General features: G+C 46.0%; 1 protein-coding gene across 1 annotated transcript; it reads left to right on the top strand.

Annotated features, from left to right (window-relative positions):
- Positions 1-1,205: 1,205 nt before the first annotated feature.
- Positions 1,206-23,663, top strand: KCNMB4 (potassium calcium-activated channel subfamily M regulatory beta subunit 4). Its single transcript, XM_026061780.1, has 3 exons — positions 1,206-1,558; positions 10,889-11,016; positions 23,029-23,663. Exons 1-3 carry the CDS (start codon positions 1,220-1,222, stop codon positions 23,195-23,197), a joined length of 636 nt encoding a protein of 211 aa, XP_025917565.1. The 5' UTR covers positions 1,206-1,219; the 3' UTR covers positions 23,198-23,663.
- Positions 23,664-24,420: the final 757 nt, after the last annotated feature.

Here is a 24,420-nt window from a genome sequence, read left to right as displayed (position 1 = left end):
CTGTTGTGTTGTAGTTGCTGTGGTGGGTAATGCTTAGCAATAGTAGAAGTTTATTTGTGAACTGGGTGTATTTTCTTGGCTCTACTGCCTTTCTGCAGACTTGTTTTGAAGAGGACATCTTTTAGGGCTACCTTTTAAAGGTCAGTATCTTGCTGTTAAAAGCAATTCCTGTACAAAACGTTTTGATGGTTATCATCTTGCTTACCTTTTATCTTTAAATGATGATGAATGATTCAGAGGCTGGGTCTGTCTGTACTCTGCAAATGCCAGATTTGGGTCTCAGACTGGACAGACCAGAGCACTCGCACTCATCATAGCCTGCTGAGTCACCTAAAAGTCTTGTTGAGGTAGGATAATGTTAGGCCAACCCTGGTAAGATGAAAATAGCAGCTGCTTCCTCACTTCCAGATAATGCATTTCTGTAATTGTGACTCTTATTCCACACACAGACAGGGTCTCTCTAAGAGACTTTGCAGACTTTTGCAGACCGCTGCACTAATTATGAAATTACCCTGGAGAGCAGGGGCGTGTGGCGCTCCCCCGGGCTGCGAGAGCCCGGCCCAGCCTCTGGGATGAGAAGGGGGTAGAGCAAAATGTTTGCGTGAACAGGCTTTAGCCACAGTTTTATGCTGCTCAGCACTGTTTGCCTCTGACCAGCCCGGGTCTGCCTCGGGGGGTTTCCTGGGGGCCAGAGCCACTTGCTTCACTGAAACCTCAGCCGTGCCTGGTGGGGCCGGTGCCCGGGGGGGCAGCGGGAGCCGGGACCCCCGGAAACCTCTCCAGGAAGAGGGAAAAGCCCCAGCGCGGCCGCCCCCTCGGGAAGCGGCCGGGGCGGGCTTCCCCCCCTCCCCGAGGAAGGCAGGGTGCGCGCTGCCCCCCAGCTCCCCCGGCTGCACGGCGTTAATCCGGAACAGCCATCCCAGGAGCAAATCTCCCGGGCTCGATAATCCCGCTGCAAGCTGTCCCTTCCACCTCAATCAGGTCAGCCTTAAAAATAAATAAACAAATAAGCAAAACTGCATTCCCCCCCTCCTTTTTTTTTTTTTTTTTTTTTTTTTTTTTTTTTTTGGCGCGCCTGCTGGCACCCCGCGCGGGTCTCCTAGCAATCAGGAGGGCGGGAGGCAAGGAGGCGGGGAGCGCTAAGGAGCTTACCTCATGGCAGCGGCTGCCAGGCGGCCCCAGCGGCGGGGCGGCAGCGGGGCGGCGGCGGAGCCCGGCCATGGCGCGGAGCCGCCCGGCCTACGAGTACACGGAGGCGGAGGACCGGAGCATGCGGCTGGGCTTCCTGCTCATCGCCGCCGGGCTCCTCTCGCTGCTGGTGCTGGGCTTCTGCTGGCTGCGCCCGGCGCTGCAGGAGCGGCGCGGCGGCGGCGCCGCCAACTGCACGGTGCTGGCGGTGCGGCAGCTGGGCGAGCGCTTCGCCTGCACCTTCTCGTGCGGCGCCGCCTGCCGCGGCACGGCGCGCTACCCCTGCCTCCAGGTGCTGGTGCGCACCTCGCGCTCCGCCGCCCCCGCGCTGCTCCACGAGGACGAGCGGCAGCTCCGCACCAACCCCAAGGTGAGCCCGCTCCCGCCGCCGCCCGCGGGGAAAAATCCGCCCCCCGCCGAGGGATGGATGGCTTGTGCTTGCCGCCGCGTATGCCCCGCGCTTCGCGGAGCAGCACCCTCCCCCCCGGAAAAAAAAACCCCAGTCCTTGTTTAAGCACAGGGGATGGCAGCCGCCCCTCGTGGTTGTGCGCTCGGGCCCCGGGAGCGGGGGGGGGGATGGCCGCGTTCACGGAAAAGTTTCTTCCGCGCTAGCTGTTTCTCTTTTTTTTCTTCCCCCTTAAATTTCTGCGTCGCCCGCGTGAAGAGGGACTGAGCTAAAGTGTCTTTAAATCTGAAGTTGTATCTCCTAGTAAAGCGGGAGGGTATGATGACAGCTTGCTTTTCTTTTTTTCACGTGGCAGTAATTTAATTTTCCCTTTTTCTTTTAACACTGAGTAAACATCATCTCTACAGCCCTCTGACTGAGTGGAGGAGATTTTGTTTAGTCTTTTCCAGAAAATCAAAAAAGGAGCAGATTTCCCCCCTCCCCCCCAAGAAAAAACTCAAGATCAGGAGCATGTTGGAGAAGAGAGTTTGGGATGCGGCGTGACAGGTCATGCTGAGCGCAGGATGGGATCCGCGTGCGGAAGCTGAGGAGCAGCCTGGTACTTTTGGGTGGGATGTGCAGCCTTTGGAGGTGGTGTGTCTTCCTGGCCAGCCCCACATATTGGGGGCAGCAGCTGAATGAAACAAGTTGCAGTTTCCGTCCCCCCCCTCCTCTTTTCCTCACCTCACCCAGAAGTGAGTAAGGTAGAGGAAAAGAACATCTCGGCAGCTGTGTTCGTACCAGTTTGGATCTGTCTCCTGGAAGACAGATGAAGTTGTAACCTTAGGGTTTGGGGTGTTGCCTTTTTTCCCCTTGAGGCTCATTGGCACGCAAGGGTGGTCAGGGTAACAGCCAGCAGAGAGGGCAGCAGGGCGATAAAACCTGGCACGATTCACGTGAAGGTGTTGGGCCCGCCCAGGTGAGCAGAGCGACGAAGGTGCCGGGCCGGACCGTGCCCGAAAGCGAAGTGGGTGCAGCATTGGCCTGCGAGGGAGCTGGGCAAAGCGGGCGCTTGGCCCTCGGGTGCTGCCGCTGTGTTCAGGAGGTTGGCACTGGCACGCGGGGAAAAAGCTGCACTTTGACTTGGGGAGAAGACACCCCGGTGCCCCGGCCAGGCCATCCACAGCGCGTCCAGCCCGCGGCGTTTCGGCTCTCCCCCGTGGGGATGAACCGCGTCGCCAGTGAGCCCGGGCTCGTCGGCTCTTCCTGTATCCGCTATTCTAGCAGAGGCTTTCAAACCGGGGCTCTGCCTCTAGTGTCTGCCCAGCAATCGCTCCAAGGAGTTTGAGGTTTTTTTGTTTTTGTTTTTAACTTCTTTGTCCTGTCTTCTCCCGCCTCCTTGGAGGCTGGAGGGCAGACTAGTGTTGCACCTGCCTGGGTGCTGGATTTGAATTTCTGCTGCACTTTGGAAGGGACTCCTGTAAATGTAATTCAGAAACCTGTATTTATTTAACAATTAATAAACAAACACAGGTCTGCGTGTTGGCAGTGCGTTGTGCTTGCATGCTTTTACAAATATAATTCGTTTATCTCTAGCTTGAGTATTGCACCGTTAGGTGTGGGTTGTTTACTGTAGGATATTGATTGCTGATGACTGAATCTAATTTACTAGATGGGACTGAGTAGAAAGGATGTATTTTTTGATGCAGCTACACTCTGTGGCAGTAACTGAATTAAACTAAGTGAAAAAGAACATAGAAAGAAATGTGCTCCACTTATTTTCCTTACCTTAAGGAGCTTATGCAAAACCAATTCAAAATAAAACTAAAAGTCATTTAGTTCTCATTGGGAAAACATATCCTTTTAGAGGAAGTGAAGTATGTATAGCTGTTGCTTTAGTATAATTTTTTTTTCCCCTAGTTTAATATCTGTGTAGCTGAGCCTTTTTATTTTTGTCCTAAAGTCTTTTATGTCTTTAAAAGCTTTCTGCACTTTATGCTGAAATAGATTAGTTATAGCAACAGATCAGGAATCTGGTGATTTCGTTATCTGGATCCAGTACGGATTTATGAATGAATACTTAAGGAGCCTTGTTAACCCTCCCGTTTCTGTCCTCTCCTCGTAGCACACCTCCTTGTATTAATGTAATTAGACCTACTGCACCCTCACCAATTCCAACTAACTCGAAGGAGAAAAAAAAGCACAATTTTGTTTTGGACGGTCTTAGAATCTTACATTCTGTATAAAAAAGCTTCCCTTTACAGGGTGGCTATTCTTCCTGGTAAATCAGTGGTGTGAAAAATGCATGTTTCAGGCTCATTACACCATACAACCATACTAAATTGGTTGGCAGCTTCACTCCATCAAAAAGAGCCCCAGTGCGTAGGGCTAAAAATATTCTGCTTTCTGTAGTAAAGTGTATGGAGGTATCTGCAGTTACGAATCTGTCTATTCTGGTGAAGTCTATCTGTAGGAAAATTTTTTTTTTCTTCTGTTGCTTCCTAAGATAATCACATCATTGTACAGCCCTGGATTCATTTTAGCTCTTAAAAGATTATATAGCTGGGTCAGAATTAATCCAGAAATGTAAATATGAAGCACTGTGCGAGATTACATTTGCATACAGACTGTGCGATTTGTGGATTTCTTTTTGTTTTCCGTTGTTGTCTCGGAGGAAGAAATTTCAGTAAATAGAGCAATGGTGGCTTTTCTTCAGCTGCTTTGATAGCAATAGTAATCTCTGAGATAAGGTTTAAGGGGGATTAATTCCAAAGTCAATTTGTCAGGATCATCTGGCCATGCAGCGAGCTGATAACGTACGCAGCACAGGGGGCTGGAATATAGGTTTGGTTGGGTAAAATTACCGTGGCATATATCAGCTGCTAATAATATCTGCCTTCTTGCTTTTAGACTTTTCCCTTTCTGTCCTTGAAGTTAAGCATAGCACCAGAAGAACTTGCCCAAGGCTTAGCTGGGAAAACTCCTACGTGAACGAGCTGCACGGTTGTGTCGGACGTTAGCATGTGTGTGGTGCGACTCGCTTCTTCCCGGCCCTGGGGCTGGCAGGGGAATAGCGGAGGAAGGAGGTGAAGTCACCTCCTGGCCGTCGAACGGGCGGACAGGACCAGCTCACTAGTTACGCTGCCAGGGTGCGCAGTCCTCCAAAATGGGGCTGGTTTCAAGCGAGTGACCTGTACCCCAGGCCCCGGTTTAGGTGGAGGGAAGGCACCTCCCCAGTCCAAGCCCAGGGCAGGAGGACGCGGAGGTGCACAGCGATTGTGTGCTGTGATACGTGCCGAAAGCATCCTGCAGCGGGCGCGGAGGTTGTGAAGATCGAACATGTGAGCAGGAAATTCCAGGATTAAAATGGCCCCTGCAAATCTAATTAATGCAGCCTTGTTCTGCCCAGATGTGGGTCCTTAAATGCCTAATTGCACAATGGCAACCGTTTTTTTTGGCTTTTCTGCCTGCCCTTCAGAAGTCCTGCCGCACCAAGGGCGCGGGATGGGCTGCAGAGCAGCTAGCGAGGGTGCTGCTTTCTGTATTCTGCATCAGCTCGTGGTCCCATGTCATATTACTCATTTTCCAGGTACCACACCAAATTACTGATTCCTCCATGGCCTATCTCTTCCATGCACTTGGAATGGAATTGTTTAAAATTTTTGACTTTCTCAAAGATGAGCTATAGCAGAGTAAATTTAAGACCAAAATATGCCACAATCACCAATAATTTGTGGGGGAGGTCCAGTGACTAGTGAAGCATCCCATCTGTGTTTGGGCTGGCGTCTGCGACACGCCACGCAGGTGTTGTCTAGTGTTTCCTCTGGGAGCTGCTCCAGCTGCTGCAGATAAATCCCCATTGCCCTTGAGCCTCAGTGAGAAATTGTAGATTCAGTCACTTCATGGGTGTTCATCTGTATAACGTAGGCGTGGAAAAATCAGACATGACCATCAGCTTCAGCTCCCTTAGTACTGTCTGCAGGGGTGGGGGGAGGTTCTCTGTTGACTGATGGGAGCCAACAGGGATTAGCGGAGACTTGGACATCTTTCTTTTCCCCTGCTTCACTTAGTGAATTAACTTTGTGGCATGTCTGCTCTAATAGCTTCACACCAAAGGTTAGGAGTCACATACTGCAGGGAGTTTAATTTGCACGTAATACTTCAGAGAGCTTGAGAAATACTGAGAAGCAGGATTTGTTGGGAGAGGTAACAGCTTTTATCAGACCAACTTAGATATCTTCCTGAATGCAATCCTTTCATCTGGTCTGACAAGGAAGCAGAAAATTAAAAAAAAATGAATGCTGGCAGGAAAATGTTGTTCCTTGTTTTTGTTCTGCTAGCTTTGTGCCTTTCCTCAGTGCTGGACCAGCAGGATTACAACAGAAGTTGCTGTGCTAACCACGTTTAAAGCTATTTCTCAGTGACAGGGCTAATTCCGATTTTGCTACTGAAGCCTCTTACTCTGATCATCAGAAAACTTTCCCGTGTTTTCTAAGATCTTGTATTATTCTGGTGCTTTCACACTGGTTTTCTGGTAATCTCCAAAGTACTCCAGAAGAGCAAAACCTGACAGCATTCAACAGTGCTAGCACTATGTGGGGCTGTTTATAAATACATAGTCCATATTTCTTCATTTGCAGTTAGTGATTCTGAGTGCTTATTAGCCGATGTCTTGCCCATGTATTCTGGCTGCCCTGAGTCGGCTGAGGGGAATCCCAGGCTTCATCACTGTGGTTTCCTTTCCCTGGCATCTCTTTTTGTGGAGAGTGCAGCTGGGGTGAGTTTGGGTCTGGGGCTCCTTGCTGTGGTGCAGGCTGCCGTGAGGCTGCCCCGGCGCTCGCGGCCGGCTCGCCTCCCACCGCCGCTCCTCGCCAGGGAGGTGGTCGTGGCGGCGCTTCCCCGGGTCTGGCTGCCAGGCACCTCGGTCACCACCTGGCTGCCCTGCCTCACCCTGCAGTCGGTCCTCCACGTCATTGCGCAAGCACTCGCCGCGCCACATGCCCAGTGATGCCAGGGTTTGCTGCTGCACAACTGGTTTCTGAGAGCTGTCCACCCCGTGGAGCAGCAGTATGTGATTGCGTTTCATAATTCGCCACCACCCAGGAGGCAGGTCTTGTGTATGGTCCCAGACTCAAGTCGCTCGGAGACTGAGGCCAGAGACTTTCATTTTAGTGCTGTCAGTTCATCTCCTGATACGCCACTTGCTTCTGCTTTGGGCCCTTATGTGTGTTCACACTCATGGCTTTCTTGGTTTTGGTCTTGTAGCCGTTTTCTTCTGGACTTGGAGGAACATGTGCTCTGATGAAATGTTCAAAATAACCAGGAGTTTTTTTAGGCATCTGCAGAGACACTGAAGTGTCAGCAGACACATGACAGATACAAGTCTTACAAAACCCTTGCTGTAAAGGTATATTATCTGCTCTCTGACATTTTTACTGAATTGAATCCTGAGTCATCTATCCAAACGGTGGCTTTGATTGAAGGAGGAATATTATTAGCTTGATACTGATTTTGAGCTGTGTAATTGAGACTGTATTTGAATTGCACAATAATTTTATCATTGCTATGATATAGTGTAGGATGTGTGATTACAGAATCATGTACCAGTAGAACCTCTGCAAAAATCTCCACTCCATTAGATTTATTCTGAATGTCTAATCTTAAGTGCTATTCTTCATCTTCAAAGTAATATAGAGTGGGACACTTCCACTGAAAATGGATGTTCCTGCTTGAGTTACAAATGAACACAAAACATCCTAACTTGCTTTCTAACACTTGGCATTTATTTATTTTTTGATGGTAGGATTTCGTGCAGTGTACCGTGGAATTAACCTTTCAGAAATTGGCTGTTGCCAAAGCAGGAGGTCATCCACCCAACTCATGTCAGTAAAAGTTGCAACGTTATGATTCCCTCTTATCCACATGCTGACTGTGCTTTAGAAAGTGATACAGCTGATCAAAGTGTCCAAGAAGTACGCTTGGAAAGCTAAGAAAAGAAATCTCTACCGCCTTCATGAATCCGAAGGAGTCAAAATGAACATCAGGTTAGTGGGAACCATACTGGCATCCCAAGGAGGCAAACAGGCTTGCTGCTGATGTCTCCATGCAGCAGGTGATAAATCCAGGTTAGAGCTGGACCTAGGGTGGCCTCAAGGGTGACTTCAAGGCCCTTGTCAGGTTGAGGAGACGGTAGGGCTTCAGGGTGACCCATGGGATTCATATGACGATGATTTCACTTCAGGCAGGGACCATTCCACTCCTCAGGAGCTCCAAGCCTCAACAGTTTCAAGTAGGGAGGTCCCAATGATTCATGGCAAGCCTCTGGACCTCTTTCTCATTTGTATTTTTCACATGAAGATAATGGGAGAAGAGATGGAAATGAATCCAGTGTGTTTTCCATCAGCTGTTATTGGGATTACTTGTGTAAAGCATTGCATGAAGTTTGAGTTACGAAGAGCATACTTGCTGTTGTTCCCAACTTCCAGACGTAGGTCCCTTAGGTATTGAAAGTACTTCCTTACGCTGTCTTCCTTTTACGTGGGGAGAGAGGGAAGTGGTGATTGGGGAAGCTGTCTGTGGGCAGCAGAGATCATGCTTCCAGATCGAGCAGAATTCCTGCCCTGACAAACTCTATTTAGAATACCTTCGTACTGACCTAAAAGTGTGGGGGTTGATGCAGGGAAAAAAAAAAAAAGTGAAGTTGACACAAGTCCTGTGTGATGGGTCTGTCATCAGGGACTGTTACAGGTTGCTGCTTGTCCATTCAGATGGACAGCTCTTGGGCAAAGAGACCTCTGCAGTGGTTTCTAAGCCTGAAATTTGGGATGGGGATGAAATGTGGTTCATCAGGTGGATGATTTGGGGAGGACTCTGAAGGATCCAGAGAAAGTTTGGAGTGGTGGGTAGGTCACGCTTTCATAGCAGAGGAGAGATGTAGGCTCAGCTACAAGGAAGCAGCACTTCAGAGGAGAGAGAGAAGCTGTGTGCAGGAGTTGGCACCCCAGAAAAAGGAGTTTTCAAGACGTGTGAGGAAATTTAGGCATAAGGATATGTACTGGTGCCTAACTGTTTTATCTAGTTCTGCATTTTGTGTGCTAGCTAAATAGTAAATGGTTTGGAGGACTCTTTGTGAAAAGTCTGTTTACTTCTACTGTCCTGTACCCTTATATCACAAGAGGATATCTGAAGGTTGGTGCTTTGGGGGAGAGCAGATGTAGATCACAGTCAGACCTAGGCAGTGAGCGTACAACCTGTGGGATTTGGTGCCCTTTCTGTGGTGGGATGTGAAAGCTCATACACAAGAAAACCACCGGCGTCGCAAAGGGTGGGAATGCTTGACCCCAGCTTGAGCAAGGAGCACGCACAGCGAGACCGGTGGGACCCAGGTGGGATGGTGTGGTGAGTCGGTGGTGATCGAGGGGAACAGAGAGAACCAGGACTGCCCTCGGGTGTTTATGTGCCAACTCTGCTAACTTTGTCCAGCTGCTGAACAGATGTGTTTGTGTGTTAGGGGGCAGAGGGAAAAAAGGAATGTGGTTGATGCTTGCAAGGTACACTATCAACCCCAGAACATTGCAGGCCAAGGAAAATTGTGTAAAATGGAAATAACGGTGTGTGAAAAACCCTGAGTTCTGTTTTTTTGAAGAATGGTGTTGCTGCTTTTTTTGCTTTTTTAGTTGTCAGCAGTAAAGGAATCCTTGTTTAGACTTATCTAAGCAGGGATCTAAAGGGAGCTCTGTGCCATAGCTGCACCAGATGTGGGCTCGTGTGAAACTGGGGGCACTTGTCTGTGAAAAAAGGCAAGTTTCTGCTTGACAGCAACAAGCGAGAATTTGCAGATTGTTCTAGTTCAAAGTATGGAAGCTACTGACAGTATTTTTAAGTGCTGACAGAAGTGGTCAGGTTTTACATGATCAGGCCAATAAAATCCTGAGATTTCTTCTATCCCCCTGGATTGGTAAAGGTTCGAGCTGCTTTATGCTGGAGATTGACTTGTATCTCCATACAGCTTGGTTTGGTGTGCAGCTAGGGGCATGGTAGGTCTTTGTGAAAACTTGCCAGATGAAAAGGGAAAGGAAAGCACTCACTAGCCACTCAACCCTTTTTGTCACAGTGATCTTTATTTTCAGATTAGAGAGGGTATATCTCTCCTTGTTGTTATGCCTTCTGGATGCTGTGAAGAAACCGTTGTTGTCATCAGATGTGGGGATCCCTGTAGGGGTTTCCCATACCTGGCATCTGCTTCCTCACCCTACTTAGGAAGTAGGAGGCTTTATAGCTACCTTCCCAGTTACTTATTTTGTGCTTACAGCTCCCTAATTTAAAGAAATTACAAGTCAGTATGTACGCACTTTGATCCTTGCTGCCCATGCCCCTTCCTGCATGAAAAGCCATTATACTATCTGAGGATAAGTTAAGCATTATCACTCAGTTTGGATTAACACCATCTCCTTTAATGATTGTCTCCTATGGATGCCTAATAACAATAGGAGGAATTGTGCTTGGACACTGAGATACTCCCTGTATTGGATTCAGCTGAGTATTGATTTTTTTCTGCTTTAAATTCCTGGTGGCTAGGAGGGAAGGGTGGTGGGTTCTCTGCGACCTAGAGCTGGATGTGTAAAAGCCCAGTCTGAAATGTACTGAGTCAGCAGGAGAACTTCTCTTGATCGCTTTGGGCTTTGAAGCAGGTGTTTGAGGCTGGGATCTGCAAATAGCTGAACTGCATGCTCAAATCTTGTTGACTTCTATATGGTAGAAGCAGATACTGAACTTTTTTGCTGAAATGGGGTTTTTAACTTTCTGTGCTTGTTTCCCCATGCTGTAAAACTGGAAGAATACCCATCTTTCGCCAACAGATATCAACGTCTGGGATGTTTGCTGGAATATTTTGATTATTTATTAACATGGTCCTAAACAAAACTTTTGACTGCGTGCCTTGCTGAAAATAGGAAGTAATTCAAATCCAATTCATGCAGCTGGCCAGAAATACATCAAAATTAAAGTATCATTTTTGCATTCATCATGCAAAACAACAGGGTGTTAAGTGGCAGGTTGGTTTGATAAAGGAACAAAATATGATAAAACCTTTAGTTTGTTTCTGAATGCTCATGGATTCCTTTCCAGTACATGTAAACACTAACTAACAATTCAAGGAAAGTTCAGCTAAATTTTTGTTCTTCATTTCTTTGAAGCTTATACTAATTATTCTTTGCTCATTTTAATAATATTAGTATTATGAAGAAAACACAGAGAAAGTGATGTCTTGTGTTCCTGAGTGTAGAAGTAACTCTGTTTTGCAACATGTTTTGACAGTGTTCGTACATTCCTCCCTGTGCAAGAGACGATCAGGAGAATTCTGAGAATGTCACGTACAAGCAGAAATACTGGAAAGAGAAAGTGGGTTCGCAACCATTTACATGCTATTTTAACCAGCACTTAAGGTAAGTAATCACCTACGTTTGCATGGACTGAAGTATTTATGCATCTATTTAACAGCTGTCCATTGGTTTTGTTTGAAGTATACATATATATATATATATATATATATATATAAACATGTAGCGATGTGGTTTAGCATATGTACTTTAGAGTAGAACTTTGCAAGACAGTTCTGACTATTGATAAAAAACACCACAAAAAGTGAAAAGGTGTCGTTACCACTTGAAGCAAAAATATAAAACTTTGGGGAAATTCTTGCTGAAAACGTGCCATTCTATGGGAAAAAGCATCTTTGTTTTTTTCAACACTCAGATGGCAAATTGCTCACTTGGATATTAATGTTCATTCTCCCAAGAGAAAAGAAATCTTACTGTGTTCATGAGGGACTAGAGGAAAAACAGAGACCAATAAATAATACAAACCTACTCAGGAATTGTATTCATAGGGGATTAATGAATTGGATATGAATACTGAACATTTGCGGAATTGCCACTTTTTATTCATACTTTCAGAATGGAAAGTTGTAGCTTAAAGCAACTGACTTCTGTATTGATTCTTCCTTTTACTACCAATTGTGATGTGACTTACGTGCGTACCAAGGGTTATGTGTGGTTTTCTTCCTTCCGTAAATGGGAAGAGGAGGGAGTTCTCTTCTCTTGCTTGTCTCTCTTTCTGGTAATGGTGTACCAGGAACTAAAATGTGATGTGGTGGCTGCAACTTGCTGTTGCTGCAGCATGCAGGCACGCTGGAAGGGGTTCAGGAAAAGAGCAATGACTGTGCTGATAGGTCCATGTCAACTGGCGGGTGGAAAGGAAATATCTAGGATCTCCAGATCAGCCAAGGTTTTGTGGGATTTAGACTCCAAATCTGCAAGCATGTGACACGTGCTTAATATGATCTGCCTGAGTAATTCTGTTAGAGCCAAGGATACTGTTCTGGGTAGTGAAATTAAGCACTTCCATAAATGTCTGCAGTATCAGGACCTAAAGGAAGAAGGGGGTCCCATCCTGCAAGTACTTGGAAGTTATACAGATGAAGGAGGTTTAGGTGGAAATAACACAGTGCTTGTTGGTCCAATCCAGGACTCCATTTGGGAGTGCTGGCATCAGATATTTGGATTTACTAAGGATTGTGGGGAGGAAAATGTGGTGCCAGTGTGTGCTAGGACTGGGGAGAAACTGAGGAGCTGGGGCAGGATGGCAGTTGAAGAGGTGCCCGACTCTCCTGGGATGACCTCCTGGCTGCCATGGAGGCTTTGGGTTTGTCCTAGGCTGGCTGTGATTGTCATCCCCTTCCCCCTGAGACCACAGACCTAGGTGGTCTCCACAGGATGACCATCTGCTGTCCCCTGGCCAGGTCTTTCTGCAGCCATTTCCAGAGGGAAACCAACTGTGCTTTGCAGCAAAAGCTGTAGTTGGTTCTTACTGCAGAGAATGAAGCATCGTCGAGAGCCTGCAGAGTTTGGGCTGTGTGCCTGAGGCTAAAACTTAGGGCACTGGTTTAATACCACCACACTGACATGTGTCGACATCAGACCTGGCAGTGCACTTGCTAGGGGCTGCTTTGGTGCCCGTGGTACCAATGCTCAGCTCTGTGGACCAGAGCAGAGCGATGGCTTCGTCTACGCTGGGCTGGCCTGGGACCCTGCGCTGCTGAGACTTGGGACCTGTGGCAGCTACTGCCTGAGTGAGGAGCAGAGGGCAGTTGGACACACAGCATCTTCTGCAGGGGACACTGCGGGTGGGATTCATCCGAGCTAGCGTGGACAGTCCATGCTGTGAAAGTTAGCTTTTATAGTCACTGGGGAGAAGTAGGAGCACTTTATCTTATCCTAAAATAAATGCCTAGTATAGGTTAGATGGAAGCTGCCCTGAGGTGTCTAATTTCTCTGTGGATTATCAAAGGAGCTGAGGGTGGGGTGCTCAGGGGCAAGCACCGCCATGGTAGGTGTGCAGAGCTGGTTAAGGTGTATCTCGCACCACATCTGCGGGTGAGGTAGAGGGAAATTTACTGCAAGGTCGCGTGCAATCCAGCATCGGCCATGTCCCTGGGCTGATTCAAAGGAATTGTGCAGCACTCAGGCGTGTTCTTTTCCTTAGCGTTGCTGTATCCTATATTGCTAAACGTTATTGCCAAACACTATGGCAGCCTTAAAACACTTTGCCTTTTGCTGATCGTACAACAATTTATATACAGCAGAAGCAAGGCTCACTGCCAAAGATACTTGAAGATAGTCTAAGCTGAAATGTGTACGCCATCTATTTTCTTCTGGAGATAGGAATGAGTGTTGAAATATAAGTCTTGCTGACTAGAAGCGTGCTTGCTTAGGTACGCTTTTACAGCTATGATAACTAAACAGCTTGTCAAGCAGGAAAAAACATGAACTGAAGGGAAAATCTGCTGACTTCAAAATAGAAGTGTGCACATTTTCTGTCAGTACTTTCTGGACTGTGTGGGAGAACTAACTATTTTATATAAATCTGTATAAAACAGTATACAGAATATAGTGGTAGGCTCCTTAGAAAGTGTAGTATTTGCAATATTAATATTATCTCTTGAAATAGTAGAATAGGATCCTAGGTAAATGTCTGGGAAATGAATTAACCTCTTTTCCTCTTTATGAAACTTAATTTAGTAACATCTTCAGAATTCTTACTTTATCCGGTGTTCACTGTTATGTACCTTTTCTGTTTAGTTTGGTGGGCTCATTTCAACAGTCTTGTTTGAAAAGAAGAAGAGAAAAAGCAATGCAGTTTGCACGCTTCAAATTTAGACAGAAGGGAGTGAGACACAGACTTGGTGACTTCAGTCATTCTCTAGAATATAAATTGAGGGGCCTAGCACACCTAGCTCTCCAACATTTATTGTAGGGAACCAAAACGCAACTTAACTTGGAGAGAAAGAGAGAGAGCATGAGAGAGAACTACTGAAAGCCAAGGTTTTGCTTTGCCACTGCAAGTACTTATCTTTAGTGTCCTACTTTTCCCTGGTTAGCTTTGGGTCAAGTGTTGCAAGCTGCGTGGGAAAGTTGCTTTTCTGGATCTTTGGTTATGGAGCCTGTTGGCATGATGATACTCCCACTTTGTAGGGAGACCTGCCCAGCAGAACCCAACTTTCACTGACTTGGAGTACAAAATAAAAGACAAATTAAGAAAAAGTTTTCAGGCTGTTGCCAGCATTTTGAGAAGGTGCAAAGCTCTAGTGCTTCAGGGTTTGTGGACCTCGCATTGAATATTCAAGGGGGCCTCGTTTTCTCAAAAGTTGAGATTTAAGGGCTTCTCCCTGGGAGAATTCCAGAAAGCCAGAGGACATGAAGTTTGTAGTCGCGGCCACACGCGAACAAGGGTCACATCTGTGTGTCCCAGAGGTGGAGGCCTGTGGGAACGGGCCAGGTGGAGGATACGCTTCCACTTTATTTCTTTGTGTTAAAGGTCTCATTGACAACAGCAACAACAGCAACAAAAAGAAAGAAACAAAGAGCTCCATCGGCTCAGACCCCTCAGTCTCATGCCACGCTCCTGCATCTCTGCAGAGATAGGCAGAGCAACATGTGTCAAGTCATTTCTTATCCGTGCCTTATTTACATGGCATTATTGGTTTTTTGCTCCATATTCACCCAGCATGGCAGGAATATGCTGTGGTTTCTTTGCAGCAGATGAACCAGTAGTGCTTTGCACTTGGCTGTGTTTGTGCGCGCAGACTGCTGCACACAAATTCACTGGAGATTTGAAGAGTGAGCACTGTCACATAAATAGCAGCCATTCGTACACTGTTGAGGCCACCCTGTGGACCGTTTCTTTGGGAATAATTATCTGCAGAAGCCAAAGGCATTCTGGTGGCAAGGCTGTTCTTTGGTAAAGGGTGGCACAGAAATCTTGGTTTGCTTTGGTACTTTACTAAGTTTTCTAAATTAATTCCCTCCGATCAGAAGATTGTGTTGTTATTTCTCATCCTTTCTTTTGCTGCATCACCTGTGGAGCTGTACTCAGGCCAGAGAGAAAAAGGACATTATTTGTAGTAAGAAACAGCACCAGCTTACCAAGGCATTGTCCCTGCTTGTAGGCTTCCAGCTGGGGATCTCTGTGTTTTGCAACAATAGGAAAAAAGTACTAATGAGTATTTGTCATAGTGAAGCTTAAGGCATGTGAATATCTGTGGGCAAAATAAGCATATGCAGATTGCAAACATCTTTAATTCCAGATTGCTTTGAATACAAAGAAATACTTGTAAGATGCCCCTCCCCCTTTCCCTCCACCTCTATTGGCTTCCGTCTTGCCACATAAATTGCATAGTGTGGCAAGTAAGTGATAACTGAAATGTTCATGTGCCTACAACTTTTCAGACCTACATGACTTCTTGGTAACCTCCGCTGTGCGGTTCTTTCCATGATGTTTAGTAGTTGCTCCAAAGTGTCTGATGGAGGCCTGCCTTATTCAGTATCTGGTTTGAACAGCTTGAAAGTGCGTAATGGTGAAGTGTTGCATAATGCAACAACTAATCCAGTTAGCCCTGGTGAGAGCCCCATAGGGTTACAACCCTGAGCTCAGAGTCCTGCTAAAAATAAACACTATTTTCACCTTTTATAAATGAAAACAGAATTCCGTCCCTCATCATCTGTTCAGTGAAAGGGAAGGGTCTGTTTTTGGCGTTCAGGCAGAGACTTCATTAGTTTTAATGCTGCAGAAAACACTGGGAGGATCTTCTATACACCAGGACCTGTTTGCAGGTTGGCCAGGACACGGCCAGTTTCCTGCTATCACGTGCTGCCCCCCCTCACCACCCTCCACCATCCCTGGGCTGGGCGAGCGTGGGGTGCTTGCTGCAGCACTGCCAGGATGTGGCAGCGACCAATCCAGGCGGGAGATGGACCCTGTTTGGCTGGAAGTACCATCCCTTTGCTAGAGGCGGTGTGCGTTCCCAGGACTCACGGCCTGGAGACCTGGCGGTGTTGTCAAAGGCTCATGTGTAGGATTTGGAGGGTTTTTCTTTTTTTTTTTTTTTTTTCCTCCTGGGGCAGCTGGGCACTGGCATTATTATTCCTTAATGGGCCACCAGGTCTTAGTTGCGTGCACTCTGTAGGATTAACTCATTCCTGCCTCTCACCTCTCGCTGTGCGTGCATGTAGTGTAAAGGTGACCAGCCCAGAGCACCTTCTCTCCTCTTTTTATTTGATGCTGGAGCTGGGCTTGAATGAATTAGGGTTTTCTTTTTCCTTTGCCCCACTAGGTCCCTCTCTTGACCCTGCCACTGTTTGGTGTGTACCAGTAACCTGTGTTAGGAATTTGGGTCCATCCGCCAGGGAGGCTCTGTGTTGACCGGAGAGAGCTGGTGGCATTGCCAGAAGCAGGACACAGCCCATAACCTATGTGTGCTGCTCTTCTGGTCAACGTGTTCAAGCGGAGGTCATTAATGGAAGATGCAGAGCAAAGATTGGTGTATTAAATACACTGTACTTGCAGAGAAAAGGCAATATGTTTGTTTGGACCTGCTGATTTTCAAGGGGAAAAGCGACAAGTTCTAGCAAAGCTGCGTCCTTGTCACGAGAGCGTTTTCTCTGGGAAACAGAGCACCTTCCCTCTTCTCTTTCCAAGCCAAGCAGCAGGCCTTCAGGCTCTGGGAACAGGCAGGCCATCTTTATAGAAGTATCAAAAAAGAAAAGACAAAACTTCAGTACATGTTACTTCGGTACATGACCATCTTGCAGTGCAAAACTGAAACATTTACGCTACTGTGTTCTGGGTGTGCTGCTAGCTATTTATTTTTCTTCCCAAGGAAAGGGATTGTTTGCTTGAAAGCCTGAAAATAGGAATTGATGCGATACTCTCCTCTCTTGGCTTTGCTAGCTAACTGGGGCTATGAGAGACTGGGAGAGCCTTATTCGCTACAAGCAGATAACCAGCCCAGTCACTGTGGTCTCTGGTGGCGTTGCTCTTTTGTCCCCCCTCCCCTGAACCATGGCAGTTCCTGAGGGATGCCTGATCCATGTCAAAATATATTTCAGAGATCAGTGCAATCTACCATGTTCGGGGAAACACCCGACCAAGGCTGCAGCTTTCAGGTGTGCCAGGGCCGGGACCCGGACCTGATTTCTGACGTGGTGCCGCTGCAGGGGCAGCTTCCACAGAGGAGCAGCAGAGCGATGCTGCTGGTGCTAACACCATCCGCCGAGGAGCCACTTCTGCCCGAGGGGCTGCACCTTCCTGCCTGCATGGTTTGGAGAGCTGGGATTTGTCATTTTGGTAGAGCGCGGGGATGCAGACAGCGGGTGAAAATGCAGACTGTGAACTAATCAGTCAGAAACCAAAAAGACCAACCAAAATTGAATTTCTTCTTTCCTGTTTGGCCTTTGTCTTCACTACACCAAACCGAAGTTGTGTTTCTCTTCTCTGATGGTTGTGGAAGTACAGCCCTCTCTCTATTCTTCTTTTTGCTGTTTGCCTATTACATACATTTTTTCTCTTCCCCCTGCCATCATCCTCTTGTTCTCTGCCCACTTCTGTAGCCTCCTCTGCTGCGTCCTGCCTTCTCTCAGCAGCTCTATGGCTCCTTTCCACATTTCTGCTCTCCTTGTTTCAGCTGCTGATGAAAGTTATGGAGTTAGAGGTGGAATTCAGAGATTTCATTTAGAGTTTTCTGCCTCTGTGGACTGTATGTAGCATTCCTTGGCGGTTGCGTTATTTTCCTGGCGCTGTGGGTTTCTGTTTCATGCATAGGTGATAATCACTAAAAGGCATGTTCTCCTGAAGGCCCAATAGCGTATCTGATTTCTGAATTTCTGGTCTTCTCCTTTGTGACTACAGAACATCTGCAGCACAGCCCTGGGAGTCTGCCCCCACCATTGAAGCCTCGCTCCATGTCCTCTCATCTCACAGCTCAACCGCTATCATTACATCAGTGCTCAGAAGTAACTGTGCAGGGCCACAGAAGTTTAATGGTTCACTGCCAGTGAGTTTGCTTTCCTTTCTTGGTGACTGACACTGTCTGTCTGTGCTTGCCAAGATGAGTATCTTTGTGTCCATGTTTCTGATTCAGAAATGTGCATGGTAGTTCTCTTGAATTAATATAACTTCACTTCCTACTGCATATGCCTTGGGGCAAAAATCAAAGATTTTTACACCAGAATAACAGAACTATTTCAACGCATGCTGAACCCTAAGGTGAATTGGTGCAATGTTCCATTCTGATAATGAATTATTAGTGCTGCTAACAGAATATACTGCAGTAAGCTACTCTAGCAGCTGGGCTATAGCCCATGAACCAGGAGAGGACTGTAGAGTCCTGTGTAGTGCTCTGAATATCTTTACAAGCAGATTTTATTTCTTATCCCTCATTTTTTATTGCAGAATCTCTTGCAAGTTATCTGAGGGTTTTCCCCAAACATTTGGTATTTGTGTTACGAATTTCCATAGACAGCTGCTTTGCCATGACCAGTCCTCTGTCAGGATACCTAACAGATTCCTTCAGAGACTACCACGGTTATGGTGATGGTGTCTTCTCTGCATGATAATTAATTTCTTCAGGAGATGAAGAATAGTTTTTCCAGTCACATGAGGAAAACAAACAGCCTAGAAGAAGTGAAATCCAGCCTCTATAGACTAACCTGTTAATTAATCACTAATGACTTTTCTATATTTAATTCATCTGATTAATTCTGATTCCAAAACCCCTCCCCCTTGATATACTTTCTCCCCATTCTGTTTTTTGGAGCTTACAGATCTTGCATAAAATACATATTGTTTTGTTTGGCACAGAGCATCTGAAAGCAAATGCAAACATGTTTATTCTTCAGATTCGTAGCCAGACGGTCTCCTTGGCACTCACTCACACTGCATGCAGTGTGGGCCTTGGCTGTTGAGCCAGGCGGTATCACCCAATTTGTTTTTCTGTACCTCTGTTTCAAAGGAATAAAGCATCATTCAGTGAAAATAAGATGTTGAGTCTAGTTGTGTTGTTCACAGGGCCCAGTGTTTTGGGGTTGTGATGACCCCCTCCAAGCTTGCAATGCACTTCCTGTAGAGCTGCACGGCTCCCAGGGCTCCAGCATTTCTGTTGCAGAGGAAGTTTCATCCCCTGCAGCTGCTCTTCAAGCTGCTTTCTCAACTAACTTGCAAGTCCAGTATAATGTGCAGTGCCATGGGGGTCATTGGAGCACTTTTCCTATTCTTGTTTCTCTGCCTGGATGGTCTTTCCTGCTTCTGCACCATTCTGCCTTTCACAAATGCCACCTTAATGCTGTCCTTCATCTTTTCTCTGCAGTGGTCTTTCCCTCCTCAGCTTTCTGTTATCTCCTGTGGCTGTGGTATCCATCCCTGCCTTCCTCTGATTTTGGAGTGGTTGTGGATCCTGGTGATTGAGAGCCACATGATGGCGACCTGGTGTCTGCCAGCCCATTGGCACAGAGCGTTTCTGCGTGGTGCAACACGGCACCGCGCAGAGACCGAGCTAGAGCTGAGCTGGCTGCATTTGCAGCTTGGCCACAGCGGCTCCAGCTCCAGAGCTCGCACCTCCTGCCCCACATGGCAGCAACCCAGTGGTGTGCTCGGGGCCTCTTGCAGAGCGTTGTGAAGCTAGCAGAAGTAATTCTCCATCCATGCTTTAGCAGCTGTTATTTCCTGTTGTTTGCAATCTCAGCACCTAAAAGCAGAGGTAAAAGGAGTTATCTTGAAAGGAAAATAGTAAACAGATTTTCTTTTTCAATAACCCCTCTTTGAGCATTTCCCTCCGTTGTAAAAGCTGCATCTCAGTGGGGCCCTCTGTTGCCATTACGTGCTTTAAACTGTTTTCCAGAGCACTTTCTGTAACTGCTGTCAGCTTCTGTGATGGATTGACTGGGGAGGGCTTCTTAACCTGAGACTAAAAACTCCAGCAGCGTCTGTGCCAAGCTTCCTTCCTCCGCTCTCTCTTCTTGTGGCTTCAACGCCTCCCGAATAGTTTCCGCTGAGCTGTGTGAAATCTCCTCACGGTTCAGCAGGGTAGTGAAAGATGAGCTGGTTCTGAAGGGAGAGGGAGGGAATTACAGAAACAAAAGAACCAGCATCGTACGCTGTGGCGGTTGATCTTGATACATTTCCCTGGGCTGTTGCAAGAAGATAATGGAGATTTTTGCCTTCCAGGAGTGAGCGATCCGTCTCCCAGCAGCGTTTTGTCAGGCAGCAGGCTGGAGAGGCACCGTCTGCCTTTGTTATCTTTTGTCATTCTCTCTCAGGGTCCGGTAGCGTTTATCTGCACTCGAAAGTTAATTTGGGTTAAGATAAAGAGCAGCGGAAAGCAGAGTAGCTCTTCTGGAATAACTGTACAGATTGAACTAAATAGGAACAAGGCCTAGATTTGTCCCACCGTTTTTAGGTGCGTCGGCACCTACGTGCCCTGTATAGTCAGTGCCGAGAAGCTGTGGATCGCTGAGCTCTTCTCTATTCCAGGTCACCCTCCAGGAGTACCTATCTCTCTCCTTGAATAAAGAAGGGCATTTACTTTCTTAAGTGTGGCACCACTAGTTACTTACTAAATGTAGTTTTGGGGGACCCAGCTATGACCTTATGCATTCTCTGAAGAGACAATGTGAAAGTCAGCCATAAATTGCTGTATTCCCTTCTATAATGTATGAATTACACAGAAAATCCTGCTGTAACTAATAGTATACATCTAAAAAGAGCACTCATCCTGTGGCTTCACTAAGGGTCTTTGTAAGTCTTTGACTCTTTTCCAAAAATGAAGCTCTTTTAAATTACTGAGATACAGGAGTTAAACTCCTACCTATAATGAGTGTTTATAATTCATTGCTGCTATGGTTGCCACATGTTTTCTAATCACACTTTCTTTTCTCTAATTGAATCCAATTTTCTAGTTTGTTTGCTTTCCCCTTATTTTTGTACTCTTTGATTAGTATCCACTCACAAGAGAAGTTTAGTTTAAGTATTTGTTTTTAAGTTTAGAACTGAGAGGATTGAATACTGTCTATTTATGGTCTCATTGCCAATTAGCACTGTGTTATTCATGGATGATGATACAGTAAATATGAGGAAAGCAGTATTATTCCTCCTGTGAAAGCATTTTCTGTTTGCATGCTATCATTTATATGCCATAAACTGGTGAGTCTGTGCACATAAAATTAATATTATTTTATTCAGTTTATGGTCTCCACATGTGCTTGATTATGTGTCTGGAGGATTTCAGTTGAACAGACTTCACATGTCCTACTATTGAATACACCTGGTTTTCTTTCGATCAATTTTTATATTACCAAGTCTCAACTTTTATATTGCTGAGCCACTCATAATCAGAGTCTTACTCTGTTTGTTAATGTACAAATAGAGAGAGAAGCACAGTGCCTGTCCTCGGGAACTTGCAGGCTAACAGCCCGCTATGGAGTGGATTAACCGTGTCACGGCAGTTTTGGTGGAGGGCCCACAGAACACAAATTGGACATAATTAAATCACAGATCAGGTGTAGCCCAGTGATCTGGCTTCACTGACTTCTTAAGGAAGGATACATGTCTGTAGATTTACAGACTTCTCCCTTCATTAATTTCTCGGTGGAGGAAAAGAGTGTCTTCCTGTTTCCCCTGACAGGGAATCTTTTCATAGTGTTGCTTTCTGATTAGTGTAAAGCAATCGTGGCTATAGAGCTGTAGTCACTGGACATGAATCTGTTCCCACGGGCACCCATTTAATAGCAGCTTAATTCCCAGGAGACAGGCTGTGAGTATTTTAGGCTGTGAGGTTTATTGCTCTGAGGGGCATTGGGTTGCATCGACAAAGCAATGTGAGACTGGAATGCTCAACTGAAGTGGGAACTAGTATGAGTCTAGACTAGGTATTTTTTCCTAATTTGAAAAAGTTCTGTTTCCTTCCTTTACAGATAGCTTTTCAGCAAGCTACCTGTCTCCGGCTCTAGACAGGGAAAAAAGCAGAAAAGTGCAAATGCCATGAGACTGATTTAATAACTCTATTAAACTGCAGGGAAAGCAGAAAGAGCCAGACATAAGGAAAATTTGCCATCAGATTTCCATACCAACCTTTCAGACTTGGAAGAGGCAGATGGACACCTGATCTTTCATACATTTGGCCCAGCTGAATTTCCAAGCCTCTTGAGATTCCTCCTCTGCCTTGCTGTTCTCCTGCACCCTCCTTCCATTTCCCTTTGGGAGTGAATAAATGAGTCACAGACCCAAATGTGAATATATATTTGTTACTGTTGGCACGGGTGTGGGGATCAAATCTCGAGGGGGAGTTTCCCAGAGTGTCCCTTTTCCACTGACTGTAGGAGCGTACTGAAGTCCACTGAGGGGTTGCTGTTTTCAGTACCAAGTCACAGCTTATTGATAAATTACCCGCTGCTGGGAAGGAGCTGAATCAGGGGTGTCTGATACTTCAGGACTGGAGAGGAGTCCTCCTGGGTTTTATTCCTGCCTGCTGGCATAGCTATGCTAGCCCCAGCCATCAGATCAGATACGCAGAAAGCGCAGAAATGCAGGGAAAGGGCTGGCTCCTTGTCTGGATCCAGGCTGCGGCCAAGACTCTCTGTAGGATCCTCCACATGCCCCATGGATATATCAAAGCTCATAGTTAAAAGGGAAGACCTAATTGCACTTTAAATTCATTGTGCAGTTTCTGATGCCATTTGAGGCAGATAAGTATAATTGCTATCTTGTATGTTTTCGTTTGAGTAATTTTTCAATCCGCAGCCTGATATTGTATCTCTCACTGCTGTATGTGATTACTATGACCCCAAGAAGACCTAAAGTACCAACTCTTTTTTTTTTTAATCTGAATGAACTTTTTGGTCTATAAACACTTCAAATGAAATACCCTAGTGGCCTGCCATGACTGCTGATGATAGATTGGCAAACAAAAACGATGAATGAAAGAGAGCAGTCCACTTAATCATATTCTAACACTGTTGCAAATAAAATGCCTTTATTGTTTTCATGGCAGATGCCTTCCACTTATGATGAATTGATAATGTCGAGTTCATTTATTTATTTTTTTTCCCCCCTCCCATTCCTCTTTGCAGGCCAGATGATGTAATGCTGAAGCGCACCCATGATGAGACTGTGCTCTTGCACTGCTTCCTCTGGCCCCTGGTTACGTTCCTGGTTGGAGTCCTCATTGTGGTCCTGACCATCTGTGCAAAGAGCTTGGCTGTGAAAGCGGAGGCAATAAAAAAGAGGAAGCATGCATAAACAGAAGAGCTGCCGAAGGAAAAGAAAAAGTTGCAAGGAAGTCGCAAGTGGGGAAACTCGACACACCTGCACTTCTCTGGGGTGCCCAGATGTGCTTGTTTCCAGTGTCTCATCCGATTGTGGAGTTGCTGCTGCCTGAGGATTATTCGTGGGAGACTGCCCTACGAAATGTCAGCTAATTGCTTCTTCTGCTATGACAATAAATAAGTATACTCCACCAAAAGAATCTACACTGTACCAAATATGCTGTACTCTATTAGTCTTGAACAACAGCTACCCAGGTCTCAGCTGCATTGAGAGACAGTTTCTGAAAATCCCTAATGTGATTAATTTCATCTCTGCAAAGTGATCTTTACTGTTGTTTAATATTAAATATTTAAAATATTAACTTTACAATAGACTGTATTTCCAAATAATGAAAGTTGGTTGTTTTGGTTTTTTTACCTTTGTTTTGTTTAAAAAAAGCTTTAAGACAAAAATAACACTGTGCTGATTTTGTTTTTTTTCACTGTGTAGAACTTCACTTTAAAATTCAAACTTTAACTTCTGTCTAGACAAAATCCTTCATCATCAACTGCTCACTGTGAAGAAATGTAACAGTCTCTTAGAAGTACTCTCTCAAAACCCAAAACTTAGCATTTATTGGAAAGGGTGATTAAATACTGCATCTAATTTTATTGCCTCAGTGGTATTCAGTCCCTACAGTTTCTCTTGTCCCCTCTCGGTTATCCTCTTTGCCAAAACGTTCTCTAGCTTTAAGGAGCAGAGATTTGGTGAAGTGTTTTCACCTAAATAAGTTTTACCAGAGATTTTCTCCAAGATGTGGAGTGATGTTTCTAAGTGCTTGCTTAGAGATGTCTGTGAACCTTGGTGTCACTTCACGTCACTGTGTTTAAAGTGAAGGTTAAAAAAAAAGACGAAACATCCACTTTTTGTATGGCCATGGGTGTTTGTAGCCACACTTCTCGTCGCACTCACGCTGGCCCCGTGCCCAGTTTCTCCAAGGGCATGCTCTAGAAAGCGCCAAGCGGGCTGGCACAGCATCTTGTTGTCCTCTTCCCAACTTTTAGCTGCGTACAATGGAAATATTTGTCCTAGTCAGGTTGCTCACAAGCTGCTTTTGTGTTTGGTGCAGAGCTTTCTTTCTCTCTGGCCTTATTCATTAGTGCGCTGTTTTTCAGAGCGTGTCCAGTATATGCCATCGTCCGGAGCTGAGAACAGAG

The sequence above is a fragment of the Apteryx rowi genome, unplaced genomic scaffold (assembly GCF_003343035.1).
Source record: "Apteryx rowi isolate R43461 unplaced genomic scaffold, aptRow1 scaffold_185, whole genome shotgun sequence".
Classification (NCBI taxonomy): Eukaryota; Metazoa; Chordata; class Aves; order Apterygiformes; family Apterygidae; genus Apteryx; species Apteryx rowi.
This window is presented reverse-complemented; position numbering and strand designations above follow the sequence as displayed.